The 10,148-nt window shown below is 34.8% G+C and overlaps 1 protein-coding gene across 1 annotated transcript; it reads left to right on the top strand.

Annotated features, from left to right (window-relative positions):
• Positions 1-7,701: 7,701 nt before the first annotated feature.
• LOC113360626 lies at positions 7,702-9,070 on the top strand. Its single transcript, XM_026604116.1, has 4 exons — positions 7,702-8,041; positions 8,179-8,250; positions 8,349-8,617; positions 8,714-9,070. The coding sequence occupies exons 1-4, from the start codon at positions 7,702-7,704 to the stop codon at positions 9,005-9,007; spliced, it is 975 nt and encodes a 324-aa protein (XP_026459901.1). The 3' UTR covers positions 9,008-9,070.
• Positions 9,071-10,148: the final 1,078 nt, after the last annotated feature.

Raw genomic sequence — 10,148 nt, 5'->3', positions numbered from 1 at the left:
TGTGGGTCTGAGAATGAGAATATTATTTTTTTTTGGGTCTCCCCCTAATTCTCCTATATTAGGGGAAATTAGGGGGAGACCCAAAAAAGTATTCTCATTCTCAGGCCCACAATTAATTTTAGGTACCATGACACCCATAATTACTTCCGTGACACTCATAATTATATGAAATCATTAAAAATGTATGCATGACGGAATATGCATCCGCATGATAGCTTATGCATCGGGGGTATAATTGGCAACGTAAATTGGATATAACATATCTAAAAATCCGCGCCTTGGAATTTTACAAATTTTATATCGTTGGAAATCTTTTTAAGAGAGCTACGCAACGAGTACAAACAAGAAAATAAAATTTTTGTTTTCACGAAAAAATCGGAGGTAATCATCATTTTATGCAAAATTTTCGAAAAATTGATACATAAACATTATGCAGCCACAAAAAAAGATGCATAACACATTCTGCAGACGCATAACGAATTATGCAACCATTTTCTCCACTGCGTAACAAATTATGCATTTGGATAACAAAGTTATGCATCTATAACAAGTTATCTAACCATTATTTTGGTTGATTTTAGTGCGTATAATACTCGAACAAAGTTTTACTTATTGCAGCTTGTATGGCCGACAATTGTGGACAGCAGTTTTGAGACCTTTCTATTCGAAAAATCCAAAGCCCCACCCATGCATGATCTCACCGCTGATTGCATGCATATGATGGTAATAACAATGTAGTAAAATGTTTAGCAGTGTCATGTGGTAGTTGGGAATTTAAAGTTCCTTCTGATTGGTTAGTTTTCTTGATGGGTTGTTGAGATAACCACATGGTGTATATTAACGTGAAACCTACAGGGAGACCCATTCTCCCTGATGTTTCTACTGTGAAACCCACGCTCCCAAAACTACAGGCGTGAACCCAAATTTCGGAAGAAAATTATTCTCAAATCCAAAATATATAAAATTCTGTTTCTGTCTTCTTTTTTTTTCTTTCTTCTTCTTCTTCTCCACTATACCTAGATCTCAGAAAAAGGGAGAGATTCGATTGATTTCGAGAACAAATTCATGCCTAAATTCGATTGATCTCAACAACAGCACCAAATCGTCTTCTTCTTCGAATTAACGACAAACCCTCTTACTATCGATTCTCTTCATTACAATTTCAATTCACTACTGTTATTAATGGTAGCGGCAAAAATCCCTAAATGGGTTTGTAGAACACGGTTTGGTCATCATAGAGTTAAGATCAAAACTTGTTTTCAATGAAGATTTTGAAATGAATTTCAGATTTTTATGAAACTCTCAGCTGTGAATTGGTTGGAGTAAGCAATACTGGATGAGTTGTGAATAAGGTTTAATTGCAGATGATGGTGTAAATACATGAAAGAAGATGATGGTGTAAATACATGATTTTGACCAAGATCCGCCGAATAACTGAAAGATAATGGTTTGCGTGGGAGTTAATGAAACATGAAAGAAGATGATGGTGTGGTTATGACTACATAACATGTCATTCAGTTGGAAAACTGTCTGCATAACATGTTATGCATTCGTGAAAATGGATGCATAACCTGTTATGCATCTACAAAATTTGTTGCATAACTTGTTATGCAGTCCAGAAAACATGCATAACCTGTTATGCGTCCGAAAATATGGCTACATAATGCATTATGCATCGAGAAAATAGATGCATAACCTGATACTACATCCGTAAATATGGATGCATACTGCATTATGCATCAATTTTTTATATGTACGGCTAAAATCAACCAAAAAAATGGTAATATAACTTGTTATAGATGCATTATTTTGCTATCCAAATGCATAAATTTTTATGCAGTGGAGAAAATGGTTGCATAATTTGTTATGCGTCTGCAGAATGTGTTATGTATCGTTTTTGGTGACTGCATAATGGTTAAGTATCAAGTTTTCAAAAAATTTCCCTAAAATGAGGATCACCTCCGATTTTTTCGTTAAAAACAAAAATTTGATATTCTTGTTTGTACTCGTTGCGTAGCTCTTTTAAAAATATTTCCAACGATATAAAATTTGTAAAATTCTAAGACGCGGATTTTTAGATATGTTATGTCCAAGTTGCGCTGCCAATTATACTCCTGAAAAATTAGGCTGCGTAACGAGTTATGCCTGAAAAGATAGTATGCATAACCAGTTATGTATTATTTAATATAATAATTTCATATAATTATGGGTGTCACGGTATACAAAATTAATTGTGGGTCTGAGAATGAGAATATTATTTTTTTTGGGTCTCCCCCTAATTCTCCTATATTAGGGGAAATTAGGGGGAGACCCAAAAAAGTATTCTCATTCTCAGGCCCACAATTAATTTTAGGTACCATGACACCCATAATTACTTCCGTGACACTCATAATTATATGAAATCATTAAAAATGTATGCATGACGGAATATGCATCCGCATGATAGCTTATGCATCGGGGGTATAATTGGAAACGTAAATTGGATATAACATATCTAAAAATTTGCGCCTTGGAATTTTACAAATTTTATATCGTTGGAAATCTTTTTAAGAGAGCTACGCAACGAGTACAAACAAGAAAATAAAATTTTTGTTTTCACGAAAAAATCGGAGGTGATCATCATTTTATGCAAAATTTTCGAAAAATTGATACATAAACATTATGCAGCCACAAAAAAAGATGCATAACACATTCTGCAGACGCATAACGAATTATGCAACCATTTTCTCCACTGCGTAACAAATTATGCATTTGGATAACAAAGTTATGCATCTATAACAAGTTATCTAACCATTGTTTTGGTTGATTTTAGTGCGTACATAAAAAAGATTGATGCATAATGCAGTATGCATCCATATTTACGGATGCATATCAGGTTGTGCATCTATTTTCTCGATGCATAAAAGTCTCGATGCCTAACGCATTATACAATCATATTTTCGGATGCATAACAGGTTATGCATCCATTTTCTCGAATGCATAACATGTTATGCAGATATTATTATAAGTGCATAACGTGTTATGCAACCTTTTTTTTGTTGGTTTCAATACTAACAAAAAGTAGCTGCATAACGTATTATGCAACCATTCTCTATACTGCATAACAAGTTATGCAAAAAAAAAAGGTTGCATAACTTGTCATCCACCTACAATAATAGCTGCATTACGTGTTATGCAACCATTTTCGGGACTGCATAACAAATTATGCAACATATTTTTTTAGATGCATAACACCTGCAGCACAACTTTTTGTCGATCTCCAACCACTGTTAACAACATTTCAACTTCCTTCCCAACATCTTCCAGCATTAAGACCATAACTAACCGACTAACCAATTCTATCAAATTAATCAAAACTCCCTCTAATCCAAATTCTAAGTACGTTCATACAAGATTTAAACATAAGCAACATTTTATCCATATGAACAATTACAACATTCGGTAAGCAAATAAAGAATTAAACAAACATGTTATGTAATGAGGCCTCTGCCACCCCGTTTAATCAACATACACAACATAATGATTGGTTGGTTTCATTTTAGAAAACATAATTATGTCACGAGAACACAAGTAAATAAACCATTCTTCAATATACATATGCATAGTGTTCCTACGGCCTTACCTTGTGTTATTGCTGACCCCCATTCTTCAATAACTGGTCGGTCATGCTTTTTCTCGAACACTTGATGTACGTCACTGACAATGGAGAGGAACTGCACATCAATTCCAACAACAACCGAAATATATAGACGCATCAAAATCATCACATCAACAATCTTCTTCTCTTATTATCTAAAAAGTTCCCCCTAAACCTCCAATTACGACTACATCTTGTATGGACTTGATACATTCCACTGTCATAACTCGTGAAAACTCCCTTGTTTAGCATAATTAATTTCACCAATTTTTCTGGCCATAGATGAAACCAATTGAACCAGCACATTCAAATTTCTTCTTCAATTAGTTGTAACGCTCACGGAGCTAATACCAGCGAATCCCAATTTAAGACCATAACTAAACGACTAACCAATTCAGCCAATATAAATCTCCACTTCCTTGACCAAACTTCAAAATACATATTCACACTAAAACCCATGATTCAAACAATCAATAACCCATGATTCAATTCCATAGTATCAGCGCAACACCTTTCTTCACCTAATTGATTTGTTCTCAAAATTCAGACCCAATCAAGACACCACCGTAATGATTTTCCCATCTGATTCTTCATCTTTTCCTCCTCAATCTCAATCACTACCACCCAATCTCCATTACCACCACCACCATTACCAGACGAAGTCAGAAAAAATAGTTCAGAGGAGAGGAAGGGGGAGGCGCAGTGATAATGGGATACGAGAGATTGAAGGTTAGAAGAACAGAAAAGACCAAAACCTAATTTTAGAAATTCTGGGTGTGAAAAATATTTTACCCTAAAAAACGGGCGCACGCCTGGGAATTTCTGAGCGTGGATTTCATAGTGGGAAGAATCTGTAAAATGGATCTCCCTGTAGTTTTCACTTGACAATTTTACATGCCTAGAACTACTACCTCCATTAACTGGTTTTCTATAAACGGTTTTCTAAGTTTTCTTGATGGACTAGCTACTAATTAATATGCCTTTCTTCTTAAAGTTGAGGTTAAAAGGTGGTGGTAGATAGATAAAAGAAACAGACTGTACAGTACCTACTTATGGATACATAAAAATGACTTGAAACCGTCAGTTCCTTGTTGTATGTGTGTTAGAATTAATAAAACACGTTCTTGTTTAAAGTGACTTTTATAAAAGCAGCAATACTTCTGAGAAGTAATGAAAATTCTGAAAGTTAAGTTCATTGAATAGCCAAAATCAGCATATAAATCATCAATAGAAATGACAAAAATAAATAAAAACAGTCTGGCATCCAAATATATAAGAAATAAAGATATATATACATATATACATATATATATATATATATAATTCTATTTAGCATTAAAAAGAAATTAATTTTTTGGCTTCTAGAAATTTTTCATGTGAAATGAATGCATCAAAACACAATAACATTTTGGCTAGAGACATGTAATGGTAAGCAAACAATCACATTTACAACAAATTAAGCAGTGACATGTTGCCAATCCAGTCACAAGCACTACTAGAACAACTATGTCCATAACTCTCTTGTAGTAGAAATTGCCATTGGAATGAATACTCAAAACAGAGAATTTAATATGAAAATGTATACTTAATTTACACAAGATGTCTTTCGACTTTAATGCTCGAGAAAAATCTAGTTTGTTTTGGCGATAATTTACCTGGCTAAATTGGTCCTATACCATTTAATTGGAGCCTATAACTACATCACAAAATAGGGTCATTAAGAAATAATTCATAAAAACCCCTTATCCACTATTTATGTCAATGCCTAATATGTCACTGTGAGATTAGTATTAATTCGGATAGTTAAATAATGTTTAATCAAGTTAATTTCAGGATTAACTTTTATTAATGCATAATCAACACTTGTAGTTTATTTATTTTTTCAAAAGACTCGATCCAGAATCAGATTATGTTAGTGTCTTGTAAACCGATTCTGGGTTGATTTTATGCCAAATGACGATGTAAACCCAGAACGGAGTTTAATCAATACCCACATAAACCGATTTCTGGAATCGGTGTTTATATATGTACACGTAATCCGATTATGTCATACTTTCATAAACAAAATATTCATTACATGGTTTAGGAAATTAGCACACTACATACATATATATGATTCAGTATGGGAATTCTAGAATTTGACACATCAAATGCTCGTCAATGAACCTCCGAGCACGTCGGTACAACGTCGTATATTCTTTGTGGTGAATAAACTTAGTTTCCCCATTACGAATTCGCATTACTCACTTTTTCCCTAAGAGGAACTCGTGGATGATAGTCGTACACCATATTTCTAACTTTTGCGTACTCTCGCATTGCACCTTTAATATATTGGAATCGAAATGCAAAGTCTCTCCATTTGCGGTTATTGGGATTCCCGGTACGCCCGTAAAAGAACTCTTTAACTATTTTCCAAAACATTCAATAGATTTCATTCGGACGTTCACGGAACGTATTAGCAAACGATTTAACGAGACATAATTCTTCATATGGTTCCCATTCCATTTTCTAGGCTAAGTGTGTGATGTGGGAGTGGCTCAAAGAGGTTGTCTTTATATAGATGAAGTCTCAACGGCTATTTTTTTGAATTCAAATCACACAATCGGATTTTAGAGATGACCACATAAACCGATTGTGTCCTTGCAAAATCACATAGAATATACCTCTCACAAATCGGGCTTTTGTAATGCACATGTAAATCGATTCTTAAAGTTACAGAACTTTTCTTCATAGCAATCGAATTACATATATGTACATGTAATCCGATTCTTAAAGTTACAAAACTTTTCTTCATAGCAATCGGATTACATATATGTACATGTAATCCGATCCTGAAACTGACCCTCTGGGAAACTGTCAGAATCGGGTTACATATAGGTCCATGTAACCCGATTCTGACTGAAAAAATGCCAGAATCTTGCATTTTTTTCACACACATTTTAGTTGGTTATTATTCATTAACGTACTCCGATTCTTATTCACATGCAGCACAATCGGGGTATGTGACCAAGAACATATATCAATCGTTTCTAAATAGAATCGGGTTACTTCTACACTAACATAATCCGATTCTCTAAAACCCAGATAATTTTGAATTCAAAATTTTCGATTTCTAAGGGATTGCATGTTACTAAAACCTACTTTAGAGGATTGGGTTGATAGAAAAGTACCTGATTCAACCCATTTCCTCCTCCTCTTGTGCAATACGAGAGGCTTCGGCTTCTTCGAGTACTTCATCCGTTTTCTTTCGAATCACTTCAACAATTTTGGGATCGTTATCACTAGAATAATTCTTATTAGTAGCATGTATGATTCTTGATGGTTTGGACATTTTATAGAAGAAAGAAAACGATTAATCGTTTTTGGATCGTCGATAATCGACGATTTTTGGTTTCAAAAAAATGAAAAAAGAGGGAGTAGAGGAGATGAAGAATCGGTTTTTAGGTTAGAAATTAAAACTAATTTTAGTTAGTTAGGTTTATTATTAAGGATTGATGGGGGTAATTTAGTAATATTAATATTTTTTTGAGGGTAATTTTGATAGTTTCAATAAATTTAGACACCCCTTATCATTGTGTATTAGGTAGATGAAGTAATTTATAGGCCCCAATTAAATGACATATGCCTCAATTTAGCCAAGATAATAATTTAGAGAAAATGTAATCATGTATTATGATCAGAGCTGGAAGCCAGAAACCAATTGGGGTTAGAACTTAGAAGATTGGTGTTGTTAGGGTTTTGGTGAAAAATTAAATAAGAGTTTAAGAGATTACTAGGGTATGTAGGGTTTAATTAACCTTTACCTAAAGATATTATTACTAACTCAAAATATAGCCATTACTTCTTTTTTTCTTTTTGTTTATTTGTTTTCAAACATTTTCAGGAAAAAAAAGAAGAAAATATGTGTTTTCCCTCCTATATATAGGTGTATCTTCGTTCACAAATCTCATTTCTTTTTGCTCTCAATTCCCACACAACATTTTTCTCTCCGAGTCTTTTGCATGCATTTAGGAAGTATCACTCCTAATTCCTCATAGACCTTACCGAAGAATATTGAATCAATTATGGGAGAGTTTATCTGTCGGGTAATTACAACAATCCTTGTGTTAATAGTGGCAATTTCAGTATCACCAGTTTATTGGAAAATAACCACATCATGTTCTGCATCTGTGGTTTCTAGCTTCACACCATGTTTGAGTTATGTTACTGGTAGTGGTGGAAATGGGGTTTTCCCATCATCTCAATGTTGTTATAATCTTAAGGAGATTGTAGGCACTAGTATGGATTGTGCTTGCCTTTTGATCACAGGAAATGTTCCATTTTCTTCATCACCTATCAATCGAACATTAGCAAAATCACTCCTGCTTGCTTGTAATATGTCCGGCGTCCCTTTTGTATGCAAAGGTAGTAATATAATTCTGTTATGAAATTATTTACTTCGATTCGAAGTTTTGAACAAGTTTCTTGTATAATTCAGCAGGTTACAATTTTGGTGTAAAAACAAGTGTACTAATTGACCATGTTGTATTTTCTGTTTGCAGGTAATACTGGAATTCCTCTCACTGCTCCAAGTCCTTTCTCATTTAATTCACCTAGTACAGAAACATCGACTGGTACCGCTTCATACTCTCTCATTTCTTTTTAGATTTTACATTTCATGTTATTTTTGCCAGAGTAGCACTTACACTTACTCCTCGCTTTTTCTTTTCAGAGAATAAGAAAAAACCTCCTCGTACACGCAGACCTCCTCTCACTCCGCCAACAACCCCTTCTCCTCCTCCTCCTCCTCCTCTTCCAGCTGTACCAGCATTTGATCATTATAAGCTTGTGTTATCCTGGCCAAGGGTCGTGTGCAACGTCAAAGAAAACCCCTGTGATGCCTCATGGCCCACTGAATTGCCCGGTGACAGGTTTACTATTCACGGCCTTTGGCCTCAACCTGAAACTAGCCCACCAGCAACTAAGGCGGACTTCACTAAGGTAAATTTTTCTCGTTCTTTTGATCTTTTTGTCTTCCCGTGTCTATCTTGTGTTAACTCGATTGGTTTTAATTTATTTTTACCGATTTACCTGCAGATACTTGTTGGAAATGAGAAGTTAAAGACTGATTTGCTAACATACTGGCCAAATGCTAAGTTTAAATATGATCATGGGAGTGGGCGTCGCGAGACCCAAAAGGAAAGACAAGCTATCGATTTCTGGACTTATGACTGGAATAAGCATGGCGCCTTGTCGGGGATGAGCCTAGTAGATTATTTTCAGACTACTATAGACTTGTACAAGCGAGTGGGCAACCTATATTCCACACTCACGGATAATGGCATGTCTCATGGAGTCGACATCAAAATAGATATTACTAAGGTGGCATAAAAAATTGCTGCACGGCTTGGGAAAAAAGCCTACTTAGTATGTAACTACGACCCTAGAGGTTTACAACAGCTTTACGAAATACAAATTTGGTTTCTAAAAAATAACATGGTAATAGAAGATAATAAGGAGGCTAAAACAAAATAAATTCAATGCTTCTTACTGAACTAGACAAAACATGCACTTCCACAAGGAAATAAGTGATTATTTATCAAGCTAGCTAGGGTAGGGGTTGGACTGGTCCTGCACTCCAGTAAGGACATGAAGTAGCTGCGGATACGCTTGTTCGGATCGCTTAATATGTCCACATCATCTCCTAAACTAGAGGAAGTGTCACCTTCAGCAAGCATTGATGACGCACTGGGATAAGAGAGCGTTCAAGCAGTTTCTGCACAGTCCACAAAGACCCAAAGTCCTGGACTCCTTGAAACAAAAAATTGAAATATAGATTTCTCAGCAGACATGGCTCGTTGTGAACCAAACAAAATAGCAAAAGCTGACAGCTAAAAAAAATAATAATTATAAATTTGAACATCGTAGTACCTACTACCTAATGAAGTCTGCAAATTTCTTTTACCATAGTTGATAGAACTACGTGAGAAATTATAAACGTTTGTGCTTTTCTTTTTTTTTTCTTTTCTTTCCTTTTGGTGTCCTATACTTGGGGTCGGTCAACGTTAAAGTTCTCAGGAATGACCAAGAGAAAATCAGTCCAAGGTACATGTACCAAGTGACTGGTAAATATTCAGTCTTCACTAGTAGCATAATCATCGTTATATTATTAAACATCTTCACCAGAATCTCAATCTTTTCAGATCACTGCGATTCTCATAATATGGTTGCCGCAATTAAAGCTGCACCAATATGACCTTGATTGTTACCTATGATCTAAATTCCGGAGGGGTAGATCTCACATGTTAAAGCTCAGAATGTACTGTCCATTTAATCTATTATTGGGGCTTCTAAGTCCAATTGAGGGCAAACAAAATAGGGTCACAAGTTACTAATTCCAAAAACCTCTCATCTAAATATTTTTAATGACTAAATAGCCCCCATTCTATTAGTGTGGATCGCTTAATTACATTAGCTAATCTAATATTAGTTACTTAGGTTAGATGAATGACTTTGATTTAAACTTAAAGTT

This window comes from Papaver somniferum, chromosome 3, assembly GCF_003573695.1.
Source record: "Papaver somniferum cultivar HN1 chromosome 3, ASM357369v1, whole genome shotgun sequence".
NCBI lineage: Eukaryota > Viridiplantae > Streptophyta > Magnoliopsida > Ranunculales > Papaveraceae > Papaver > Papaver somniferum.
This window is presented reverse-complemented; position numbering and strand designations above follow the sequence as displayed.

What these genes read in the sequence shown, in the direction of transcription:
- LOC113360626 (XM_026604116.1), top strand. Translation starts at nt 7,702, where the DNA reads ATGGGAGAGTTTATCTGTCGGGTAATTACAACAATCCTTGTGTTAATA. An exon ending in CGTCCCTTTTGTATGCAAAG is followed by an intron (nt 8,042 to 8,178) that starts GTAGTAATATAA and finishes TTCTGTTTGCAG; the next exon opens with GTAATACTGGAATTCCTCTC. An exon ending in TAGTACAGAAACATCGACTG is followed by an intron (nt 8,251 to 8,348) that starts GTACCGCTTCAT and finishes TTTTCTTTTCAG; the next exon opens with AGAATAAGAAAAAACCTCCT.